At 34.5% G+C, this 27,904-nt stretch overlaps 2 protein-coding genes across 3 annotated transcripts; one reads left to right on the top strand and one right to left on the bottom strand.

Moving 5' to 3' along the window:
- Nucleotides 1-702: 702 nt before the first annotated feature.
- LOC105334751 (uncharacterized) lies at nt 703-7,500 on the bottom strand. Of its 2 annotated transcripts, none has more exons than XM_020069928.3 (2): nt 6,828-7,500; nt 703-1,953 (listed from the first exon to the last, which is right to left on the bottom strand). In XM_020069928.3, the coding sequence occupies exons 1-2, from the start codon at nt 6,915-6,917 to the stop codon at nt 964-966; spliced, it is 1,080 nt and encodes a 359-aa protein (XP_019925487.3). In that variant the 5' UTR covers nt 6,918-7,500; the 3' UTR covers nt 703-963. The 2 variants fall into 2 exon arrangements, with proteins under 2 accessions (XP_019925487.3, XP_034305052.2); XM_034449161.2 differs by lacking the exon at nt 6,828-7,500 and adding an exon at nt 3,151-3,308.
- A 10,124-nt stretch (nt 7,501-17,624) lies between these two features.
- On the top strand, nt 17,625-26,942 carry LOC117682149 (transcription factor SPT20 homolog). The gene is made up of 2 exons (XM_034449148.2): nt 17,625-18,957; nt 23,567-26,942. The coding sequence occupies exons 1-2, from the start codon at nt 17,697-17,699 to the stop codon at nt 23,824-23,826; spliced, it is 1,521 nt and encodes a 506-aa protein (XP_034305039.2). The 5' UTR covers nt 17,625-17,696; the 3' UTR covers nt 23,827-26,942.
- Nucleotides 26,943-27,904: the final 962 nt, after the last annotated feature.

Raw genomic sequence — 27,904 nt, 5'->3', positions numbered from 1 at the left:
GCATTTGTACGAGATTATTTCATGACAATGTCTCATATAACAGTCTGCATTCCATCTTATACTGGAAATCAGTATGCACCCACATGACTTACATGTATATGAAACCGGATGCAAATTACCAGCCAGTTTCATATCTTTAAAAAAAACCTGCTTGTGTCATTTACTCCAAACTTTAAATAAATTAAGCCAGTCAGACTAAGGTGAACTCAATGTTTTTGTAAGTGCAAACCATTTATTATTAACGCCATACCATTTTGTTTAGATATATGGTGCACCCACAATATATGTATACATTTCTGATCAGAAATGGCTTAATAAGAGTTACTATAAAAGAACAGAAAAACGCTTCTTCAATTGATTTAATTGGTTTGTCTCAAAAATAGTTTAGTCTATAATGCTTTTGTCCGTAAAGAAACAGAACAAAACGTTTTGTTTCGTCTGGGTCTGAGTATTGCATTTAGGGGGGGGGGGGGGGCAGTTCATTTATTTAGAAACTAGCTATCTCATATCAATAACTCCTTAATGTTGCAAATGAATACAACATATTTAATTGTATGTATACATAATGCACAAAAGGTTTAGAAACAGGTTCTTTTTACCAGGGCTTGCTTGTAAACAATGTCTTATCACAGAATGTCTTGGAAAACATGTTATTCAATAGGCTATTCAACATCAAATGTTAAAAGAAAAGACAAAGGTGAAGAAGTTTCTCATTTTTTATCACAGTATCGTTTATAAATTATAGTAATGAAATAAAAAAAAACCAAGTAATTATTTTTGAGAGAGAGAAATAAAGGTGGTTTTTGAAACCAATATTGCGTAATGAAATAAAAACAAGTAGTTTTGTTGGACAGAGAGAAAAAAAAGGTGAACACAATCTTTTTTGTAAACGCATTCCATTGCTGATTAATGTCATTCAATCTTACGTAAATGTTGTAGTGTTTCTCATCACTCTAAAACTAATTATATAAATTCTTCAACCTTAGTTCGATTAACAACTTTTCTGCATAAATATCCAAGATAGAACCAAGGGTTTACTCCACCTGTTGGAGTGTACAGCTGAAGTTCAATGTTAGGCTTGAGAGCTTTTCTCCCTTCTTGACTATATAATGAGTAAAGAACCTGCTGGTCGGAATTCATTAGTTTCTGGTCCAGAAAGTATAATACTGCTCTCTCGTAAAGTTTTTCAAACTCTATCACAACATTTCTGGTCCCAATGAATAATCCTCCACCGACCCATACTACATTGCTACGGAATATGCTGTAGGGTCTTGTGTTCATTCCCAGATGAGATATAAGATTGACTGCTAAACGAGATGAGTCAAAGTTTGGTGGGATTTTTAATTCAAAATATTGATTGCTTCCAATCAAGTCTCGAAAGTATCCTATATCAAGCCAAGCAAAATATGAAGTGTTGTATAAATTCCTTCGCACTGCATCTGCAACCACTGCGTATTTTGCATGTTGCGCAGCAGAGTAGGAAGGATTTACGGTGTTTGGGTAGTGCGCTGGGTACCCTGGTTGGCTGTACACTTGTTTAATTTTATCCAACAATGAAAATGGCCAGAGAGATGTCCTATTTATAAAAACAAGTTCAGTCTGGTACTCCAATTTTCCTTCGGACCTCTCTTTGGTTATTAAATCGCGAAATTGCACACAGTCTGTGTATATCACAAGAGGATTCATAAGGTACTTGAAAGTCTTGGTCCATGTTAAATAAGTATTCGTTGTAAATGTTTGATGAGATCCTTTCCTGAAAGTTCCAAGATTCCAGTAAGCCGTTACCACTGTTAAGTTGGAATGGGATATTTTTTGGGATGTTCCATTAGGAGCATTTCCATCGACATATTTCCTTTCCTTCGGAAAGATTTTCGATAGAAAATTCCACGTACTTTCATTTGATGTTTTGTTGGACACTAAATGCAAATAAATCCTGTTTGGTAGATTCCATTTCTGCAAAAGATAAACATGTTTATAACAATTAGTGATACTTCCTCAAAATCATCGTCAACTTAAAAATGTCATTCTCACTCTATCAAAGACAATATCTTTCTGCTAATATTCATCAAAAAACAAATTGTTAACTTGATGTTTGATTATTTTGCAATCCAGACAAAATGTAAAACAATATATCTGGAGTACCCAAAATAACTGATTGTTCAATAAGACTGATATTTAATAGTCTTTTTAAATGAACCTGCTTTTTTATACCACTTTATTTTACCCAATACCCCTGTGTTACTACATTGTATTTCTTTACCTCATGTAATATAATTTATGTTTTGAGTGTAATAAAGGAATTTAAACTTGAAACATTGATTTTAGAATACACAACAAATAATAAGTTTCATGTACATGTACATAAATACATGTATAAATTGGAGGGTGTGTAATTAGTGTACATGTTATAATTTTATTCTTGTTTTGATTGATTAGTTAAAGACTAACGATCACGATACTTCTTCGACTACGACTAAAACCGTACATGGAGTAAAGTACATGTACTTGCATATTTCCAATGTGTTCATCCTGAAATGGAAGTAATTACGTACAAATAATGTGATAAACTTGTCCTCAAAATGAAAAAATACAGAATTCCAATTTTGAATATTGAAATTGCTCAGCACATTGTGAGGGGGTGTTGTAAAAAAGGTAATGTGAAATTATTCGATAGATATCATTTGCATATCATGCTGAGCCAGTGCAAGTTTGATAAGTATCCTCGGACTGACTTTCAAAATATAAAATAAAATTAAAGAACGCCTAAGTAGATTTAACGGAAAGAGTGTGTGTTGAAACTAAACACTACGTTCATTGCTCTTGTTTCCGGAAACTCGAGTACCTTTCCTCCTAAAAATACTAGTATGTCACACTTAGTTAAATGTAGGAGAGGTTTCACTTATCGGTTTTGCAGAGTTTATAAAAGCTTGATTCTTCAACACATTAGTGTATATATATATATATATATATATATATATATATATATATAGATAGATATAGATTGTCTTACAAAATTATCAGATCATGTTATTATGTGAAGTCAATATATTTTGACAAATCAAACCCCCCCCCCCCCCCCCAAAAAAAAACAGATTGTAAGCAAAATACAAAATTAAGTAAGTTTAGTGTGGAAAAGAAGTGGAAACTTACTGTTGAGATAAAATTCCTTTGTCCATATTGATTTATCATAAACCCAATAAGAAATGGTACAAAAAACAAAGAAAGGGCATAATACTTCCATTTTGTCATCTTTATCCTATACAATCTTATAATGAAAACTTAATGGATACAGGAAATTAATCACGTGATATATATATGGATATTTTTAGACAACCAGACGTTTTGTAGCGATCTCATGTACTGTGTTACATGAGTAAGACTGTTTGTTATAAGTTGAAGTAGTTATAAACATCAAAGCAGAGAGAGAGAGAGAGAGATTTGTTGAATGTGAAAATTATGTTGTTGTTGGTGTCAAAATCTTATTTCCTTTAGACGTCCAATTCACATGTGTATTCAGTCCTTCGATTTACTTGTTAAACTATTTGAACAAGTAGGAAATAAAAGCATCATAATCCGGAAAATAATGCCTGCAATAATTGAACTTCCACCTTTATTATGTGGAAATCATCCGTAAAATCTCTACCAAGTTGGTACAGATGACCCCGCTAAATATAATACCCATTTAATATTATAGTTCGCTTAATATAATACATTTTCAAAATTAACCATTTCTAAATAAACCTATAACAACTGTTAATGATTGAACGCCACTAAATGTTTATATATATATATATATATATATATATATATATATATATATATATATATATATATATATATATATATATATATATATATATATATATATATATATATATATTTATTGTAACGCTTAATGTTATTAAATTATTGATAACTAACGATATATCGCCTCTTAATGTTAGAATTGCGTTAACAAATGCACGGCAGCCCTAACGCTTAAAAAAAACCAAGAAAATATCTAACACTCTCAACTTTTTAACATTAAACGTTGCAATCGCACTCCTAAATGATGAAGACTTGTAAAATTGAATGCAAGCCTTTCATGAACTAAAACTTTTTTCATTTCCATAAATTTGCTTACACTGTAACATTATTTAGTAATATACTTTATTACTTCATGTGTTACTTATTTACTTGTTTTTGTATTTTTGCTATTATTAATTAAACTTTCAACATACAGGAGAGAGAGAGAGAGAGAGAGAGAGAATGAGAGAGAATGTAGATGAACCAATCAGAGATGTGGTCGACGATGATATTAAGTAGGAGGGAAAAGTTGTGGCTGTAATTCAAACTGGATCTAATTAGTTTCGCACGAAATGGAGGTTGTCTTACTGTTTTCAATGCATGCTACATAAAGATGAGTGTTTATTGAGGAAATGATTTTACTTTGATTTTAAAATTCGTTGCTAAGAATTGCAAATTTAGATGAAAAAGTGCAATAAACTTTATAATCAATTTTTAGGCATACGAAATATACGTAGAAAATACGTATACTTGCTGAACGATGCGTTCACCAGAATTGTTCAAGGATCGGTTATTATAGGAGTCCGGTTAATATAATCATTTTTACTGACAAAATAGCTTCTATATTAAGTGGGGTCTACTGTATTTCTATCTGTACATAGATTTAATTGAGAATGTTGTAACTTTTTGTCATTTTCATTTTTCACATTTTTATATCAAAATCGTAGGACAGAAAGCGGTAAGTGAGTAACAGTGGAGTGAACACATCCTATAACAAAGCAAAGCTGATATATAGCAGATCTAAAAGAATTTACGGATATTCATTATTCAGATGCCCTTTTTGTTCAAACTACGGAACAGACTTGCTCAAACACTCTAAACCATCTTAAGGTTTTCAATGAATAATGTTCTTGGCATATAAAAGTATAATGTATCTACATGTACTTGGAAATTGCAGCCAAAAATTGAAATTTTATGTGTTATGCAATTTTAGAAAATTTTGGTGTTTGTGGATAAGATTTATTGTAAGATTGGCACAGTTTGCCAAAAAAAGAAACCATGTTCATTTATCTGTTTATTGTTGAGTATACGAGCTGGTAAGGGGTGATGCGTTCCCTTCAATGCCTTGAAGCCGGGCACATTTTCGTTTGTTAGGATAGTATCGGGTTTTAACTTTCAAGTTCGTCATACGTCATTTTCTTTTATAAACTGTGTAGGAACAGGTTTAACAATTATTCACAAAACCGCCGCTGTCACACTCTGTGGGAACAAATTAATTTGAAATCGAAAAATTAACTAACCTAAGGAGAGTTTTCAACTATTCAAATTTGTTTTGATCAAATTCAATATTACTCTGAAATATTCTGGGGCCTGTATGAGAATGTATTAAATATTATGAAATCACATGTACAATGTATCGAATATGACAAGACAGGTGCATGATTCTTAATTCGTATATACATACATGTATATATTTTTAATTTCCTATTTACTAACATGACTTTAATACATCCTTAATGTAAATCTAGTTAAAAAATCCATTAAGATGGACTAAATTTCGTCCGTGATACTGTCACCCGATATTTCAGAACGTAGCGATGTCGATTAACACCTTCCCCTTTCTTTGTTGTCTCCCTAGATTGTTCAATTGTATAGACGTTCCGCATCGGTGCTTTTGGACACAGGTTTAAATCAATAGCAAGACAGAAAGGACCGGTTGTTTATCGTAGAAGCCGAAAAAGATTGACGTACATGAATGTGTGGTATAAGATTTCCTCCAAAACTGGAAAAATGAAGTATGTTAAATTCACATCAAGATCAGATCAAGAGTCGCCATTTTTTCATGTAAACACACTGCACCACTTCACTTTACGGGGCTGGTGATGGTGTTTGAAAAATTATCAGAGGCAAATAATGGGACGACATTGGAAGGAAATTGCACGAGGAACTTAATGGTACTAATTTTTCCCACAGAATGTGTGTAAATAATGTTAATTTGTCAAAAACTAGCGCAATGTTTTTGGGCGCCGTAAATTGCAGTTTATTTTAACTTTAGGAGGTGCTAGTTGTGGATTCATTTGGGTTGAGTGAGGGCAAAAGTTTCGAAATTCCCAAGGATTTTCTCTATATCCATTAATATTTTAACATTTACACCTTATGACGACTTTTGAGTCCCTTCCATTGGAAATATGATCTTGTTAAACACCCCCCTCCCCCCCCAAAAAAGGGGGGGGGGAGGAATGACTTGTTATTTTCATCAGGAACTGCAGCAGAAAACAAGTATCTATTAGAACATGTCTGTACATTATGGACAAGGGTCTGAAGGTTAAGTACATTATGTATTGCATACAAACTGGGTCTCAGTCAATATTTCTCTAAAACCCATTGACTGTCGAGGATCTTTTAAATTTCTTTTCAATTAAGACCATGTTCCTATTTCGACAAGAACAGTGTTGGAAGGTTCAATGGTCATACTCATTTTGTTTGGGTACTATCTTTTATTATCTGTTTCATATTAAAAATAAAAATCTGCGATTCACCAGCTATATAATGATTCCGAATCCAGCCATATAGGTTACAGTATGTGAGGAAACTGTTGGTAAAAATCGATCAATGTATTGACACTGTAGACTTGGTGGTATCTAGGTACTAAGCATGTTAAGTATTTGCAGACACACGTTTATATTCCAATGTGTACAGTGTACAATATAACATATGGACGAATAAAAAAAACCTATGAAAATTAATAGTCTTTAACATACAATTCACGGATGCTCTATATTTTACCCTGTATATTATGTGTTTTAATAATCGCGACTTACCGTTATATCATCCAGAAAAACTGCGTAGGAAACAAAAGTCACGAACATAAAAATTGCTGCAACAAGAACTATTATCTTGGGTCTCTCCATGGATATTTCGCTACATGTACGTCCACACCATTATCACAATCGAACATGCGCAAACACTGACGGGTATGTCGGTCATACACTGTCTGTTTCTTGAACGAAAATAATGAAATCCTTATGATCGCGAATAAAAACTGAGATGAGCGGTGAACACAAAAGTGCACAGAGAAACACAGAGAAATTCAAGCCTTCTCCAGTCAAAAATGAGTGTCTATTTAAAATCCCCAGACACAATTTAAATAGTTTATGTTTACAGGCATACCGCGGGTTATTCCACACCATTCATGAAAACATGTCCACAGGCATTTGGTTCAAGAAAGCGGAAAACCATCACGGAAGGTAATGCTGTAACTCGACCGTAACGAACTGTGCTGAAGGCACAAAGCCGATAATGGAGCCGTTGTGTATACTCGTAATTATCCCTAGAAAATGTGTGTCCATATGGACACGCAGTTCACAACTAAATATAGAAATACAGGAAGACAGATTCATTGCGTAACTTCATTTTTTTTTATCATCACAGCGTTTTTTATAGAACAAAGAAAATTTCGGAGCCGAGCAAACTCTGCAATAATCAATTCACATTGAACTGAGAATGGGTTTGAATTTCACATTGATTTTCAGAAGGAAATGTATTCAACAGACATGATATATGTATATCGCTGGAAGGAAGATTTAGATCTGTAAGTAGATTAAATTGTCACTTCCGCACAATGTACTTAGATTAAAGGAATATTTAAATTTGATTTATCTATTAACAGAGGGTTTGAAAAATGTGTCAAGACTTTTGTGAATGAATTAGCGTTTCTGATGTCTGACTTTTATAAGCTGCCCAGTCCCCGTTAGACAAATGGATAATGAGATCGACTATGGGCGACGGAAAGGGTAAAACGAACAACTTATTTTACAATAAAACAAGCTAAAATACATAACAGACCAGCTTAAAACAAAACCTACAGCCTCTTTTGCGAAATCAACAGATACTGATGCGAATCATATGATCACCGATGCAAAACCAAAAGCGATGATCAAGCACTGAATTATCGCTAGATGGAGTGCAAAGAGGTATAAGGAGAAATCGTATCCTGAAGAAAAAGAATTCATAAATTAGGGTGCGTTTTTTCCGAGAGAAAAATCGGAGAAATTGGAGAAAACGAAAAAAGAATTGAAATAGTTAAAAAAAACTGTACTAAAGTAATAAAAAGTACCTTAAAATCCTGATCCGTTGAGGAGGGGGGGGGGGAGAGAAATATCGTAATTTACACCAGTACCTATATTAACTTCAATTTCACCATTATTGTCCTTCCTTTCACTTCAGTTTCTTATTATGGACTGGCCAACTTCACGCCCATTAACTTTTTTACATGTAAATTTAAGAAGAATGCTTCTCTTATGTTTCTAATAATTGAATGTTTTTCAGTGTAATTCTTTTTATAATGAAGTGATTTATTTAATTAGAATTTGAAAAGAGGGTTTATGTTGAAACACTTAAATACATGTACCATTGGAGTAATCATTGCTTAGCCAGCTAGTTATATCACTCTACTTAATTTTAAACAAAGCGTTTTTCTTTTTCCAGTCTTATACGTTTACTCCAAGTTGCTGAATATCATATGTTTTGGAAGGTAAAATGAGTGATAGGAGACGTTCTTCCTGTAATCAAATAAATCATGTACTGGTAATTGACCTGTATCTTTGGTTAACCCCCATCCCAGTCCCCATCCCCGTTCAAAAAGACGGTAAGTAAGATTCTCTAGTGTTAACGAGTCATCATTCTATCATAAGGTACATTTGACCCCTTATCAGATATATTTTAATATAGAAAATTTTCCTATTTTCTACATATTGTGTCTTTATATTGTAATTGTGTTTCAAACTATTTCTGGAACAAAATGCACAAAAAGTAACTAATATCTTTTTGTCACTATAAATCCCATTTCGCCGCAAGGAAATATTTTCTATCACTTGATAATCTGCTTCGTAAATATTCACACTTATCATGGCGACGAGCGAAATATCTATCTAGTTAAGGTCAAACAAATTTTACGTAACAAATCACTTTTCAATTAGAAATTTCTTTTGATGTTTGATCTACTCAATTAGTGTCAGGTCATCGGATTAAGCCCCTTTGTCTGAACCCACGCTATACCTATCTTTTTGTCAAGAGGCCCTCGCAATGGAATCCTTTTCTATTTTTATTGATATAATAAGTAATTAACCCCTAATGTACCTCACCTGGTCTAAGTTGATTTCTGTCCCAAGATCCCAGCGCGTCACTTTATGCTCGACCCTTGTGGAATAAATATCTTTTTTCTATATCGACTCCATTTATCAATTACAGGTACATGTAGGACATTATTTCATATACATTTTTATATGCATTTTTATATGCATTTTTATTACAACTATTTGTCTTTTTAAAGGGTAAAACGTTCAACTTTCCTGTCATTGAATTTTACAATGTCATGAAATTACATTTATAAACATGTATATTACATGCTTTGATAAGAAAATATTGTTAGTCAGAAATATTAACTTGAATGTTTATTTTCTCAATCATTTTATGTTCAGAATCATTTTCCCATCTGTTCTTTATATTTTGTTATTTGATTTATTTTTGATTTTCTTACTTATCAATTACCCCGCTGTTTACGCTAACGCGTCTTCCGGAATAACCACGTGACTGGTTCTAAATTTAGTCATTGTTTATACTTCCGCCAAAGAGGAAATGCGGGTTTTACAAATCTATTTCGTTAGGAGAATGCGTATTTCATTATATAATTACAATCGATCGTTCTTAAATTATAATGTAAGTGTTTAACATGTTTATCTTTATCTACGCTTTCTTTTATTTGAACTTAAGATCTATATTTAACTTTAATCCACTTTACATTTTTATTTCGGCTCGTCAACATAGCCGAGTACATGTGTACTCGCGCTAAGAATAGGTTCGTAGCTTACTACCGGTCATACTAAAACACGCCTGCCGACGCCTGCCGGGGAAAACACGCCTGCCGAGAGAAAACCACACGCCTGCCGTTTACCTGATGGATTATTTTAATATTTTCTTTGATATTTTATTTCTTTTAAATAAATGTTGTTAAAGATAGATAACTCTTACGTAGAATTCATACGCCTGCCGAAGAAATCTAGACGCCTGCTGTTTCTTTGATGGATTATTTTAATTTTTTCTTTGATATTTTATTTCTTTTAACTAAATAGATGATAATAGAAATCAAAAGTTGATTTTATATTAATTAATTAACACAAAATAAGTAAAAATCGGGTAAGCTGATAGCTCTTACGAAGAAATCATACGCCTGCCAAGAAAATGTATACGCCTGCCGTTTATTTGATGAATTATTTTAATTGTTTCTTTGATATTTTAGTTTAGTTAGCTTAATAAACGATATTAGAAATAAAATCTTGACTTTAAATTCGTTAATTAACACAAAATTAGTAAAAATCGGTAAAATAGATAACTCTTACGCAGAATGCATACGCCTGCCGAGAAGAGTACACGCCTGCCGATTATCTGATAGATAATTTTGTTTTCTTGGATATTTTATGTTTCTTTACTGAATACATGATCAAAGAAATAAAAGGTTATTTTGTATTCGCTGTTTTATGAAAAAATATTATTAAAAATGTTCAAAGTCTGTAAAGAAGATAAAGACTTCTTACCTTGCTTACGCCTACCGAGACACTGAGTTGTAAGCCTGTTGATTTAATCATTTATCCATGTCTTTTATTTTTATTTCTTGAAAAACTTCAGCTTTTTACATAGTTATCGTTATACTGTATAAGTGTTTTTATACCCTTATTCTTTTGTTGCAATTAATTAAAGATATATTACAATCTCGAATCAGGGACATATGTACTGTTATATACATATACATGACTTTTGTATGTCTCTGCTCGAATTTTAAGATTAAAGATGGTCTCTAGTGTTTCGAAGAACCCTTAAAATATGCATGTATTTTACGTATAATCAAAATATTTTATGTTATATATTCATTCGATCTAAAAGTGGTGTCTGAAATAAGAAGGAAAGTATACTATTGTGAATATATATATAATTAATGCATTGTTATACTATTTTCAGAAATACGTATGGAGTCAAACTGTAAATACTGTGTAGGGTGAACATGTAAATACAAAATTCAAGACATGTAATGGAAATTAATATTTACATCAACCCAATCAATTCAAAAGATGCAATTCGACAATTTCATTTCTTTAGAGAAGTGGACTAGCATAACCTTTATCCGTGTATGAAGGCTATATAATGTATTTCTTAAACAAACAGGCTAGCGTACTTAAATTGTGTAAGCATTCCAGATTTTATAAATATTTATGCTCCTAAATTATTAATTCTAGTAAATGTATATGGGGAAAGGTTAGACTTTTTAAGCAAAGTGCATTTACATTTTCGTACACAATTAGTTCTGTACAATGTTCGTAACTGTTTACACCTTGAAAAACTTTTTCATCTCAAGACTGTCTTTTCACTGCCTAGTTCACCAAACTATATCTAAATCTCTAGATTCTGATTCTGTTTCGCTGCGTTTTTAAAATCAAATATTACACAGGACATTCATTTATAAGCCTGTAGCAAAAGTTTACATTGCATGATATTAGTCTAGCGGATAATTATTCCATTCAAGGGAAAGAGGGGTAGGGGGGTATCAGTTTGAATATTTAAAAAAAACTGGCTTTTTCTAACAAGAAAATCTAACATAGACTCAATCATACCCCACTATAGACTTTTGAAACCCAATACACGCTTAACCTTCCAGTGATGACTTATTCTGTTCGTAAAAGAAAAAAAGCAGACTTATAGAGCATGCAATTACCAAATCAAAGCAGAACTCTTTAGGTTGATTCAATATTTAACACAATCAATATACCGGTATAATTATTACAGCTACATGGTCTCAGTTTTTAATGGAGAAAAAAAAAGAACCCTGGTTTAATGATTAACGTTGTAAAGTGATTCAAATCATGTCAATATTCTTGGTTTACTTATAAGCCTGGACTGTCTCGTAAATAATAATGAATGATATTTTCCCCTACAAAATAAGTTTTGTTTTTCTGTATATTTTATAAGCTTCTCGAAGATATATAGTAACACAAATGTTTCAATGTTTACGGTTATGAATGGACTATACACGTTTTATGAAGAGACGTAAGTCTGACCAATTGAAAACTGATGGCTTATTAATCAGAAATAGTTTTTTTTATTAAGTGCTTGTACATGTTATATACATATATATGGATAAAATGGTATTATTCTTCAATTTCATATAGATACATAAAAAATACAAATGTAAGAGTCAGAAACCATGATATGGTGACCTTGCTCTATCAATTGGAATAATTAAAGTGGGCTGCAAGGTTTTAATAATACTTTAGGGTTAATAATTAGAGGTATGTCCATTGCGATGTCGACAATGTTGACGATGTTAACAGAAAAAAAAATATCGGCAATGTTGACGATGTAAACTCGATATCGGTTCAACATTGTCGACGTTGTTAACGGCAAAGAAATGTCGGCAATGTTGACAATGAAAACTCGATATCGGTTCAACATTGTCGACGTTGCGATGTCGACGATGTTAACGGCAAAGAAATATCGGCAATGTTGACAATGTAAAATCGATATCGTATCAATATTGTATACATCGCGATGTTGACGATATCGAAAAAGAAATATGCATTGGACATGAATGAATAATTAGGTGCAAGTTCAAAGGCTATACATAGTATCTTAAGACATACTTAGGTAGATCGACTCGTTCATAACTATTTTTCTCGGTGACCTAAAACACATGAGAGAGAGAGAGAGAGAGAGAGAGAGAGAGAGAGAGAGAGGTGGCTTGTGTACAAGGTGTGTGCTTCACGGTCGTCTTCCAATATACAGGTAGGTAAGGTCTATTGTTTCTTAAGAGACAAAAACCCGTTCAATTCACACAGAATACACAAGAAACTAACACGTGTATGTATACACGTGTATCAGTAGAGCAACGATCACTAGTTATCTTTGGACATGTAGCACCAACCCCGATTCGCCCAAAATATTATAGCAAAGAACATAATGAGTAAATCATTTTGTTATTAGTACATGATTTGTAATGAAATGAGATAAAAATATATTAATCTGTATGTGCATGTTCAAATTGTGGTCCTGTTTTTTTTTATTAACAAAACTGTGAGTGTAACTGTTTGAGGGATAGTGAAGTGAATGATATTGTAAGCCGTATAATATGATTATATACATTGAAGAATCAATAATTACGAATGCATGCATTATTCTCTTTTTTTTTTATCAAAACCTCCACGACCTACGATTAATTATAGTCGGTATGGTTGATTAATATAAAAATTGTCGGGAAGATAGTTTACCTTCATTAAGTTCAAAGACAACCGATCTGTATAGAATATTGCGTTCATTTTTGACTCAGAAAATTTTTACTCATGAAATAAATTAAAACCGAAAAAAAACCACCACGTTCAGATCTCGAACATTTGGAAAGTGAATGTCTTACGCTTACCGACTCGCTGCAGTTTTCTCAATATTTAATTGAAATTTTTTATTGAAAAATACATGTTCTAGAACAGTTGAACGCAGGTGCAACTACATTTATTAGTATTTTTTTCTCCTGATATTTGAATTGTTTCCGTTAATGAAGAGAGAAAGAAAGAGAGGGCAGTGGATGGAAAAGACGGAGAGAGGAGAGAGAGAGAGGAAGTGAAAGAAGGAGAGGAGACAAAGATAGAGGGAGAGTGATAGAGATGCAAGAAAACAGCTTAATTTCTTGCTTTAACACGCAAACAACTAATATACACGTATGTATACGCCACGTTTCTAAAGCACTCTCTTTTCTCATAAGGGTTTCCATATATGGCAGTGGCTACATGAAAATCCTAATCCGTGGGGTGGGGGGGGGGACTAGGGGACTATAGTTCAAAAAAAAATTTCTTACCTACCAAAATTTTCCCCCCACAAATCTTGAAATTCCTAATCCGGGGGGGGGGGGGGGCTATTATACCTGTGACTCCAACATCTCAATATTTCAATATTTCCATCTTTTCATTGTATATTTCGCAAAAATTATCTTTCTTGTGAGAAAAAGTGGGGGAGGGGCTGAACCCTCTATGATGCTATGTGCCCATTGGTTAGGTCTAACTTAGCAAAAAAATCACCCCCCCCCCCCGGTTCCGTCGCCTATGTATAGGAAGCCACTGGTATCACCATTTCTGTTGGTTTACAATTTTAAAACACGATTTTTTATCCAGTATTTAGAAAAACTTTAAAACAGGATTGGTCTATAGACCATAAGATCGTGGAACAATATTATAGATCGACCCTTGTGATCAGTAAGCTGTCGTAGATTGGGATATTTCAATATCAATGTTCTTGCTAACAATAACAATGTTAGTATAACTCATTGGTGGATCCAGGGGGGGGGGGGGGGGGTCCGAACCCCCCTTCCCTTTCTCTGGGACATATGATATTTTTAAAAACTTTAATGCCTATTTAAAGGCAATTTTTCCTATCTATAATATAATTATTGTAATTATCTCAAAGAAATGCTTTTAAAATTGCTTCTTTAAAGAATTTCTTACAACATACTGTAATTTACATGTATTTCTTTTATGAAAAAAAAAAACCTAATGATTTTTTTTATCGACAAAAAGTACTCCCCTTCAGCATCCGGTGTTCACTTCCATAAGTAAACATGTGGAGAATAAAAAAAAAATTACATAAACGTAAGCAGTATCGCTAAAAAAACATATTTATAATAACATCTACAATGTATTTTCTGCTCTATTTCTTACAAAAAAATCGATTATAGTTCATACAATTTTGAACTGACAAGTCATCGAGTAAAACGACGTTCAAGTACGAGTACACGCATTCGTTTTACTTTTAAAAGCTGCATTCAAATGTTTTTTTAGTTAATTAACTGAAGTAATTATAATAGAAAAGTTTTACTTCGTTTCATACGAAAAATATCTAAGAATTTTTCTTTGGCCTTGTAAATGATTTTCACTCATTCTTTTCATGAGTTGATCTACTGGGGGGGGGGGGGTGTGTAGAGTTACCCCCCCCCCCCCGTAAAACTCAAATTTCTTACGGAAGTGGGGGTGATGGAGTCCCCACCACCCTTGGAAAATAATTGTTTTTACATACTAGTAAAATCACCAAAAAATTGCCTCGACACCCCCCCCCCCCCCCCGGACAAACATAAATACTACCCCCCCCCCCTAAAAAAATATACTTGATGCACACGTTTCGTGTTACGTTTTAATATCATTGAAATCTAATTGTTGTGTCTTTATTCGTTTACTTGGTAAAGTTAAATGAAATATGAAATATTGTTTGAAAATACAAGATTATCAATTTTTGCGTTAGGCAAAAAGTTATGATATTGATTAATAGTATCCCTCTTTACAGCACAGAAAGTTTTATTTAATTCTTATTCTATCAGTATGATCATGTACACAGTTGAATGAAGAAAAAAATTAATGAAAAAAATCATATCATGCAATAATATAGGTATTCAACAAGCGTAAAAGCGTACACATGTATATTCCTTGGGCGTTTCGTATCTATAGACGTGTTGATAAATCTTACCCTGTATTTCTATCATAAAAAGCTTCAGTGACAGGCGTAATAATCAAAATATTAAATTCTGATAGAAAACAAAACTTTGTCAAACTTAAAAGGGTTGCCATACATATTATATCATACTCGTATCACCCGACTTCATATAATATGATGAATTAATAGCAGCAATAAGTAAAGTTCTGAACATAATTATAAGGCAAAATGATGTCGATTGTTTTGTTAGCAAATTTTGTACGTATTTTTCTTCATTGAAATTTGGCATAATTGACGGGTAAAACTACTGCAATGTCTATTATTATACATATACTTAGCATAGCCATCGTTTAAAAGCGTGCATAAAATTTGATATAAAATCGGACCATGCAGCTTTAAGTCTATATATATATTCATAAATTAGTTTATACAAATAAGAATGACTTAAATAAAATGGCAAGCGTGCATATTAAATCGACAGTCGTAAGATTTCTACATAAGAGTTCTCCCTTTATTTTTAAGCCCTTTGCAATTTTTTTCCTTTTTATCTATGCTTGCTATTTAGTACAGTAAAACAAAATACTAACGTAAGTCATCTTCAGGTAAACGGTAGGCGTATGGATTCCGCCTATATTTACCCATGGTTTTTTCTCATGTTGTGTTAATTAAAAATGTGGTAAATTTTTAATTAATCTGATCATTTATCAAGTTAGAAAACATAAAATATAAATAAAAAAATTAAAATCATCCACCAGGTAAGCGGCAGGCGTGTTTTCTTCTCGGCGGGCGTATGCATTCTGCGTAAGAGTTATCTACTTTCCCGATTTTCACTAATTTTGTGTTAATTGATGAATTTAAAGTCAAGGTTTTTATTTCTAATATCGTTTATTAAGCTAACTAAACTAAAATATCAAAGAAACAATTAAAATAATTCATCAAATAAATGGCAGGCGTATACATTTTCTTGGCAGGCGTATGATTTCTTCGCAAGAGCTATCAGCTTACCCGATTTTTACTTATTTTGTGTTAATTAATTAATATAAAATCAACTTTCGATTTCTATTATCATCTATTTAGTTAAAAGAAATAAAATATCAAAGAAAAAAGTAAAATAATCCATCAAATAAACGGCAGGTGTCTAGATTTCCTCGGCAGGCGTATGAATTCTACGAAAGAGTTATCTATCTTTACCAACATTGATCATTTTTGCTAATTTTGTGCTAAATAATCAATATAAAGTCAACTTTTTGTTATTATGATACTTAATTTAGTTAAGTTAAATAAAATATCAAAGAAAATATTAAAATAATCCATCAGGTAAACGGCAGGCGTGTGGTTTTCTCTCGGCAGGCGTGTTTTCCCCGGCAGGCGTCGGCAGGCGTGTTTTAGTATGACCCGCTAACTACTACATGTAAATAAATATAGTTGACTTTTCAATAATTATGGTCCTTATTTTATTTTTTATTTATAATCATATGATATAGATATGTACTTATAAAACACAGATTTAAGGTGGCTCACTACACCTTGAAATATTTTCTCAAATCGGCAGAAAACTACTTGATTATGATTGATATAATAATGGATAAGAAGTATTTAAGTCAAATAGGCAAAATAATGTGCAATTTTGGATAAAAAATTACGTTTTCGAAAATTAAATTCAGTAAACATGAACAAAAGCTCCAGGTGGATTCGAACTCATGATCTGCGGTTCAGAAGCTTAATACTTTAACCACTGAGCTACGACGATATAAATCCAAATCGAATGATATAAACAGTTTAACAAAGCATTTAAATCGCCATCTTGTGACGTAGGTTCTTAAAAAGTATAGGTCTAGATGTAGTGAGGTACCTTAATGTGGTCAATATTCACTTAGCATGTGTATATGTTACAATTATGTTAGAGTATGCAAAGACTCATTTTTATTATGGTCCTTTTTATGTTGCATCTCTATACATATTTTGTAAAGACTCATTGTTTAGTACTCTGTTTTATATTTGTCATCACTTTTATCATTTGTTTATAATGCACTTTATGCTGGACCCTTGTGGAATAAATATCTTTATTGTATATCGACTCCATTTATCAATTACAGAACACCAACCTTAACAACCACACCCTAAGCGCGAAATATTCTTTCGTGACAAATGGTGGACGAACACGGATCATCCCTATGAAAAGTCAACCCAGCTACTACTACCTTAGAAACAGAGAAAAACCAGGTGACACCATCTTACCTCAACAACAACTTGAAAGTCATAGTGAAGATCCACTAGACATAAACCAGCAACAAAGAGAACCTGAAATCCACTTTGAAAATCAACAATCTCACAGTTCTGTAGAACAACCATCAAATCAACAACACCAGATGAGTGACAATCAACAAACCAAACAAATATTAGATGACAATAATCCAACAGAACATCAAAGTACCCAACAACAACCAACAGAACAACATAGTATCCAACAGCAACCAACAGAACAACAAAGTATCCAACAGCAACCAACAGAACAACAAAGTACCCAACAACAACGAACAGAACAACAAAGTAGCCAACAACAACCAACAGAACAACAGAATCAACCAAACAACATCAAAATGGCCACAGGCGTAAAACTGAAAAAATTCGATGGAAGTGAAAATGTGTTCATATGGTTGTCAAACTTTGAAAATTGGCAAAAGTTTCACAATGAAAGTGATGCACAGGCACTGCTAGCCATTGGCTGTAACTTTGAAGGACAAGCCGCTACATGGTTCCACTCTTTAACAGATCAACAGAAATCCAATATGCAACAATTCGAACAGTGCCTGAAAGACAGATTTGCTCCAAATGAAGCAACTTTTTCACTAATGGGAATCAAACAAGACATTTCAGAAAACACAGATGCTTACCTCGCAAGAGCGGAGAAAATAGCCCTCAGACACAATCTACCTGAATTGTACAAGGTACAATTTATAGTCAATGGCCTACACAACAACATTAAAAGCCGAATCATTGCCAAACAGCCAAAAACATTCCAGACCCTGAGAGAGGCAATTGTGATCGCCAAAGCCGAACTTGAATGCACAGAAAAAACCGGTAACCCTCTTTCCGAAGTGACCTTAAAAGCCTTTGCCGCACAAATCAAAGACTCCCTTCGAGAGGAACTTTGCTCATTGTCTGCAACCAACTCAGACCCAGGAAACAGACAATCCAAAAACCGCAGACAGCAACCATGGCAGCAACCAGTCCAGCAACCGTGGCAACGTCCCCAACAACAACAGTGGCAGCAACTAGTTCCGCAATCATGGCAACGACCCCAACAACAACAATGGCAGCAGTACCCACATCAACCTCCCCAGCAACAATGGCAACAAACCCCCCAACAACAGTGGCAGCAGACCCCAACAGCAGCACATGGAAACCAGAGAGGAAGATCATGCCCAGGGTGTGGTAAGTCTTGTTATCCAAGATATTCTTGCCCAGCATATAATCACTTTTGTACAAAATGCGACACATGGAGTCATTTCGAAGAAGTATGTCGTGGTAATCGTAGAAAACCAAACTTTGCTTTGACACGACAACACTACACCACTAACCAATCACAGTAGGGACGCGCGCCTATCCTTAACAAGGATAGGCACCACACACACACTAAAACTGCATGTTCTTCACTAACAGTTAGAACAAAGCATGACCAAATTAACTCTAACAGCACAAATCATGGCATGCAAATCACATCAACAGCTCCTCAACCAGAAAACCCCAACCCCAAAGCTAACCAAACTAGCTCTACAGAATCAGTTAATTTGATCATGCCTGTAATGAAAAACACTGTTAGTGTAGAAATTCATGGTTTTCCCATACAAGCATTAGTGTGTCATTTTTAGATAATTTTCAGGTCTTTGAAAAATTCCATCAACCACTAATTATTGGCCTTGATTTCCTCAAAACTCATGAAGCCATTTTCAACATTGCCCAAAACACCCTCTTCATCAAAGACCCAGACACCCACCAAGCCTTTAGTATAGATTTGCAAGCAGGCTTTGCTCAAGTTCGTCACTCTGTTACCATCGAACCCAGATCTGTAACTTCTGTACAAATTAAGATTCAAAATCTACCTAGCAATTTACTTGTTTTGCTCGAACCCTCACATCTTTTACCTGAAAAAGGTCTTGCAGGTGCCAAATGTCTTATTGACACCTCTCACAATGATGTTCAATGGATGCAAATTATACATCCCAATGACCAACCTATCACCTTGTCCTCAGATACTGTGGTTTCATTATTATTCAAGGGTATCAATTTACGTGGATAAAGTGAAAATCACAGTTTCAAGGATGCGTAAATTCGTGGCCATTGACACTTTTAATACAAAATGTTAATAAAAATTGCATTTCAATGAACATTTATTTTCATGGATCAACTAGACAACGAAATCCACGAAAATTGGTATGCAACGAATATTGGTGAAACCACAGTACTACAATAGCTACAGCTTGTAGTGTCAGTCCAGAAACTGTTACATCTCTTGACACTCCTGTCAAAAACAAAACAACCAAATCTGAAGATAAAAATGAGCGTCTTGAATTCGACCTCTCAAACTCTGATTTAAACCTCCAACAGAAACAAACTCTCCTCACTTTCCTTCAAAAATGTAAATCAGTTTTTGCTAAAGAACTTTCAGAACTTGGTAATTGTTCGCTTCAACCTCATAGAATTGAAACAGGCAATGCCCCTCCAACCAGACAGCACTTTTACCGACAATCACCAGTGGATGAATCGTCAGCTAGACGAAATGCTCGAAGCCGACATCATTGAAGAATCAACTTCCATGTGGCAGAGCCCTGTTGTTATGGTCAAGAAAAAGAACGGTCAACTTCGCTTTGCTGTTGATTATAGAAAATTAAATGCAGTCACCAAACAACATACATTCCCATTACCGCGGCTTGAGGATGTGTTTGATACCATCGGTATTTCCAAAGCCAACATCTTCTCTACCCTTGACTTAGCATCAGGATTTTGGCAGATACCAATGGACCCAGAAACGGCCCACAAGTCAGCATTTGTTACACCCACAGGTGTCTATCAGTGGAAGAGAATGCCTTTTGGGTTAGTCAATGCACCTGCTAGTTTTCAAGCTCTTATGACTCAGGTACTCAGAGGTTTAAACTGGAAGTTTTGTCCAGTGTATGTAGATGATATTCTGGTCTTTTCAAATTCATTTGAGCAGCATATTCATCATCTTCATCAATTTTTTTCTCGCCTTGCAAATGCAGGTCTTACTCTGAAGCCTAGCAAGTGCTCTTTTGCTCTCCAGAAAGTTCATTACTTAGGTCATGTAATTACCAAAGATGGCGTGCAAGTTGACGTAACAAAAACAGATGCTGTCAAGTCCTTTCCTATACCAAAATGTACAAAAGATGTAAGATCTTTCTTGGGGCTTTGCAACTATTATCGTTCATCAAAAACTATAGCACTATTATCAGTCCTCTTACTTCATTATTGCGTAAAGAAATCAAATTTGAGTGGTCTGATGATTGTCAATATGCATTTGATCAACTGAAAATTGCACTGACATCCCCACCTGTCTTAGCCTACCCCGACAACTCTTAAACTTTCACCCTAACTACAGATGCCTCTGGTACTGCATTAGGATTCGTTTTAGGTCAATTTGATGATAAGGGTAAAGAAAGAGTCATTGCTTTCGGTGGTCGGTCATTGAACAAATTTGAAAGAAACTATTCTATTTCTGAGAGAGAGTGCCTTGCTATCATTGAGGGTATAAAATCGTATCATGTTTATCTTGCTGATAAACTTTTCATTGTTTTCACGGATCACTCTGCTCTCAAATGGCTTCAATCTGTCAAACATGACACAGGTCGTCTGGCTAGATGGTCTATTCTCCTCCAAGGGTACAAATTTTCGGTCATCCACAAAAAAGGGAAAAAGAATGATGTTGCAGATGCCCTTTCCCGACGCACTTATCCAGAACACCCAAAAGACGCCCCTGACCCAGAGGATCTCATTCCAAGTACAACTCTTGCGTCATTAACAACAACTGAGGAACACAATCAAGCCACTTTCTTCTATGCTCACGAAAAACAAAATACACTCCCTCAACAACAAACCATTTGTCCTGTATTCAGCATAGAAAACATAGGGGAACTTCAAAGTGAATGCCCAGACTTTGGTCCTATACATGCGTACTTTGCTCAAGGTACAGTGCCAGAATTGAAACAAGAACGAGACAAACTAGTCTCAGAAAGCAATCAGTTTATCTTCCTAGATAACACCCTCTATCACTTCTACCAGCCTCGTTCCAAAAAGGTATCTCGCATTCAACCTATTCTCAAACAACTTGCAATTCCTAGATGCTTACAGGAAGATGTCCTACGCTCTTACCATGATAGTATTGCAGGAGGTGCTCATCTTGGAATTGATAGAACTTACAGAGCCATCCAACTAAAATACTTCTGGCCTAAAATGTACCAAAATGTGGCAGACTATGTGCGATCATGTGATGCTTGCCAGCGTGCCAAGAAAAATACCAATCTTCCAAAAGCACCCCTGGTCAACATGCCAGTTGAAGACACCTTTATGCGGTTACACATGGATATTTTTGGACCACTCACTCCTTCAGCTAAAGGTCATAAATATATATTGCTCGTAGTTGACTCCTTTAGCAAATTCCCAGAGGCCTTTCCACTTAAGACCCAGGAGTCAAAGGAAATAGCAGATGTACTGTTCTCTGAGATTTTTACACGTTATGGAGCCCCACGTGTTATTGTCAGCGACCGCGGCCAAAACTTTCTAAGTAAACTAGTCACAGCTGTCTGTGAAATATTTCAAGTAACCAGACATTTCACCAGCTCCTACCACCAACAAACAAACTCTACTTGTGAACGAATGAATAGTACAATTGCGCAGTGCCTTCGAACTTACATCAACCCAGAACAAACAAACTGGCACAAGTTACTACCAGGAGTAATGATGGCCATCAGAATGAGTCCATCTACACAGTCATCCAACCTTTCACCTTACCATCTTGTGTTTGGTAAAGAGATGAATCTCCCCTTTGACACATCCCTTGTTCCGAGAGAAGGACTCAACAGAGACGCCAAAGCCCACGTCAGTGATCTCATGGCACATCTCAAAATAGTCAATGATATTGCAAAGGAGAACATAAAGAAAGCACAAGAAAAACAAAAACAACAATATGATAAGAAAACAAAAGAACCACAAAGCATCCGTGTAGGACAATCTGTACTGTTACACTCAACAAAAGTGCCAATTGGTCTCTCCCCAAAACTTAGCAATCGATGGGATGGCCCGTTTTACATAACTGCAATTGGACCGAACAACACTTAAAAGCTACGCAAATGTTCAAGCCACAAGGAGCTCAAATCGTACATTCATGCAAACAGACTGAAACCATATGACAACCCTGATCACAGGCCAAGTCTTAATCCTCCTCCACAAGATGAGCCGAGAAACGACCAACATGTACCTCCACAAGAACGACCAGAGAATATAGAACCAAACAACCTTCATCAACAACAACAAACCATGCCACATGCACAACAGACTCCACTACAAACTTTGCCCACACCTGAACATGAACAACAACCTCCAGCCAATGAGAACGATGCCCATACAGACGACCCCAACAAACAATACTATGTAGAAAAACTTCTGCGCTACAAATTCCAAAACGGCAAAACGTTCTTCCGTGTAAAATGGATGGGTCACAGTGAACGCACATAGGAACCAGAGGAAAACTTACCACAAATCTTAGTTAAAGACTTTCACATTACCAAGACACAAAAAGGGACTTCCCGAAAGAAGAACAAAAGGCTGACTTGTTTCAATAAATAGATTTGACATGGACTAGTTCAAGACTCTTTACCTAACCTTTCCTATAATCTTATTTCTATCTCTGCTCCCTGAGCCACTCGTTATGGACCATTGTTAGTATTTTTATATGTATCTCATGCCATTAACATGTAAGTGCTAACAAAGTGTACAGAACATAATCCTGAATCTTGCTTCCTTCCCAAAGGTACTCCTGGACTATCCAACGTCTTCCTCATCATGAGTCTTTTGTCTCTCCTTGTTTTGTGTCCACCGGTGATGCTGCTGCAGTCCAACGACTTAATTATGGAGTCCTCTTTGAACCAACCCATCAACTTTACCTGGGACAGGAATATTGGGCCCACACATTCCAGATCCCACTACCGAAAGCGGTTTACTCAAACCGAGAACTGTACTGTAACAACGCCCCACAGTGCAAGTACAGCAAACATATTATTAAAACACTAAATACTTTAAGAACCCAAACGATGGCAAGTGTCAATTCCACTGTCCATGAAATCCATGCCCTTATACCCCAATCCCAAATCCCCCATCGAAATCAATTCATTGGCTCTTCCAGATCTAAGCATGCAATATTTGACTTTGTCGGCCAAATCTCCAAATCTCTTTTTGGCACTGCTACTTCAGAAGATATTAATACTTTACAGCGTCATATGCAACTCCTTAATCGTAACAATGTTAAAATTACTAAAGCTATGGCTGTTCAAGAAAAACATTTATCTTCTTTCATCTCTACTGTTGATGCTCGATTTAACAATGTCATGGGTGCAATTAAGAAAAATCATGATGACACAGTTGCCCTCACTGACCTACTTCATCGTTCTGTAGATTCTGTGGAAAATGAGTTTGCTCTTTTAGAACAGTTAATTTTGAAACAAACAAATGCTACAGCTACCTTAAACCTTGCATTAGAACACATCAAAATTAGCATTCATGAATTGATAAAAGGCAAGTTATCTCCCTTTTTGCTTACTCCGCATGTTATTAAATCATCTTTAAATCAAATTCAAAACATTATCGACCAAAAATATCCCAAATTTAGTATTATTCATAAAGACCCTCTGTACTATTTTTCATGTGGAGACTTTTTGTATGCTAGGACACATTCTACATTATTTTTGACTTTAAAAATCCCAATCTTTCCATTTAAGCAACCACTTCTGTTGTACAGAGTCTACTCATTTCCTGTACCCATCAATTCATCAACTTCACATGCCACACAACTTGCAGACGTCCCAACTTACTTTGCACACACACATGATAACCATTAACACTTCACACATGTTAATTCAAATCAAATTGCTAACTGCAAAGGTACATCAATCAAATTTTGCCCTTTTCACCTCGCACTTACTTCCTCTGCATCATCAACCTGCATGTCATCATTATTTTTCAACCAAAAATCTTCTGTATACAAATTATGTGACTTCAGATTTTTTCCAAACAAGATAAAACCATCAATAATTGAATTATCCCCCTCTAGTATCCTTTTTTATCAAACTTCAATGCTCGCCCTTGATTGCTCAACAGGTCAAAGGATAATCAAAGGCTGCCCATTTTGTGTAATGCATTTACCATGTTTGTGTTCGGTTACTTCAGGAGATTTATATCTACCCCCTAGGATTGGTCAATGTCAAAACATCTCTAATTCCATAGCTGTGCTACACCCTGTCAACCTTGCTCTTATCCAAGAATACTTTGATCCAAAATTTCATTCAACAATCTTTGGCGATACATCATTCCAACAATATCTAGATCTGAAAATTCCTAAATTCAAAATTTTTAATTATTCATTTTCTCAGTATTTGGCTGCAGATCAGAAACATCATTTAAGTTTAAAGAAAATGGCAAAATTAGCTAAGAAAGACGAGACTGTATTTCAGTCTTTGGCTGAATCCATGTTAGCAGGTCAAATTGACTTCACTGTTGATTGTTTTCCTGATACTAGTGGTACAATTGCTATAGTAGCTTCTGCGTTAACAACACTATATATGCTATACTGTATTTGGTCTTTCTTCATAATTAGAAAATTAACAACTATTCTTGCTGTAACCCACATTCCTAACCCAACTTCAGCCTTACCTACCCCACATCCTAACCTCATATCATATTTCAATAATGGTCCAAACACTGACTCTCCATCCCCTATCCTTCAAAACATTTACACTTCATTCACGACACCATGGCCATATGTTACACTTTCAGTATTGACTACTTTACTTATCTGTTTCTTTGCACACAGACTATGGAACAAATTCAAACAAACACAAAAAACTACCATACACCTTGAACTAACAACTGGTACTGATTGCATGATTCTTCCTATTGCTTCTCTTCCACTGTGCCCTGACAACTGGCATATTCAACCTCCAGAGTATATAGATAACTTTATCCTACGCAGAACATGTTACGGAGCACATTTGTCAATTGATGCACCAATTTTACCATTCAAAACAAACACACCAACAAATCAGTCAACATTCCATCAACATTATACTTCTCACCCATTAACGCGTACAAACTCCACTCAATGTTACAACAACCTTACACGGCATACTTCTTATTATCTCACCATCAATATTTCAAGTTAATTGAATAAAATCATTTAATAAAAAAAATCTTGGATCACAATTCTTACAGTGTGGAAGTGTGTATAAATGTATTCCCTTGAAATATGGTACATGGCATTTATTTTTTTTTTAATTCCTCATGTGTTGTACAACTTTGACTGTGAACCGTACATGTATAGTTATTTTTCAGATTTTTGTATATAGCCAAGTTGTATACTTTGGACTTTGAGATGCTTTTATCCCAGCTGTACTGATGTATCTTTATTTTGTACTACATCACCATTGGTGTTGATATTTTGTTGTTGTTTTTTTCACTCATTCACTAATTTTAATAGTCACCATGTTTAGTATTTTTTTAAAATATTTTTTGACAAGCATAATCATTTATGCTGTACTTTCACATCACCATAGATGTTGATATTTTTTTTACCAGCATCAACCACTGATGCCTAGTTTTTTCACATCATCATATATGTTGATATTTTTTTTCACCAGCATTAACCACTGATGCCCTATTTTCACATCACCATAGATGTTGATTATACACGTGTATATTTTTTTTTAACCCAGCATCAACCACTGATGCCCTTACCTCGCATCACCATAGATGCCCATTATTTTTTACCCAGCATCACCCGCTGATGCCCTATCATCACATCACCATAGATGTCGACTTTTTTTTTTTTACCTTAGCATCAACCGCTGATGCCATTTTCTCACATCACCATAGATGTCGATTTGTATCATATTACAAGTATGAATTTTTTTCTTATGTGTTCATTCCTTCACCAAAGATGTTGATTCTTGTTGCAAAGAACACCATGTACATAATTATTGCCTTTTTTTATCAGTGATCATGAATCATGCATCTTGCGGTTCATTACTTGTATGATATTTTTAGTTGTTAGTAGTAGATAGTTATTTTTTTCATTTTGTATGCAGGCATTCATTCATTTAACTAGATACCTAGCTTATTCAACATTACATTACCCCCCCCCCCCCCCCAATTTTTTTACCCCCTTCCATAATTTTAATTTTTGAGGACAAAAATTTTCGGAACCAGGAGGGAATTATCATCAGGTACATTTGACCCCTTATCAGATATATTTTAATATAGAAAATTTTCCTATTTTCTACATATTGTGTCTTTATATTGTAATTGTGTTTCAAACTATTTCTGGAACAAAATGCACAAAAAGTAACTAATATCTTTTTGTCACTATAAATCCCATTTCGCCGCAAGGAAATATTTTCTATCACTTGATAATCTGCTTCGTAAATATTCACACTTATCATGGCGACGAGCGAAATATCTATCTAGTTAAGGTCAAACAAATTTTACGTAACAAATCACTTTTCAATTAGAAATTTCTTTTGATGTTTGATCTACTCAATTAGTGTCAGGTCATCGGATTAAGCCCCTTTGTCTGAACCCACGCTATACCTATCTTTTTTCAAGAGGCCCTCGCAAGGGAATCCTTTTCTATTTTTATTGATATAATAAGTAATTAACCCCTAATGTACCTCACCTGGTCTAAGTTGATTTTTGTCCCAAGATCCCAGCGCGTCACTTTATGCTGGACCCTTGTGGAATAAATATCTTTATTGTATATCGACTCCATTTATCAATTACAGGTACATGTAGGACATTATTTCATATACATTTATATATGCATTTTTATATGCATTTTTATTACGACTATTTGTCTTTTAAAGGGTAAAACGTTCAACTTTCCTGTCATTGAATTTCACAATGTCATGAAATTATATTTATAAACATGTAATTACATGCTTTGATAAGAAAATAGTGTTAGTCAGAAATATTAACTTGAATGTTTATTTTCTCAATCATTTTATGTTCATAATCATTTTCCCATCTGTTCTTTATATTTTGTTATTTGATTTTTTTTTGATTTTCTTACTTATCAATTACCCCGCTTTTTACTTCGATAATT

The sequence above is a fragment of the Magallana gigas genome, chromosome 5 (assembly GCF_963853765.1).
Source record: "Magallana gigas chromosome 5, xbMagGiga1.1, whole genome shotgun sequence".
Classification (NCBI taxonomy): Eukaryota; Metazoa; Mollusca; class Bivalvia; order Ostreida; family Ostreidae; genus Magallana; species Magallana gigas.
The sequence above is the reverse complement of the archived record's forward strand: the minus strand, read 5'-3'. Positions and strand labels throughout refer to the sequence as shown.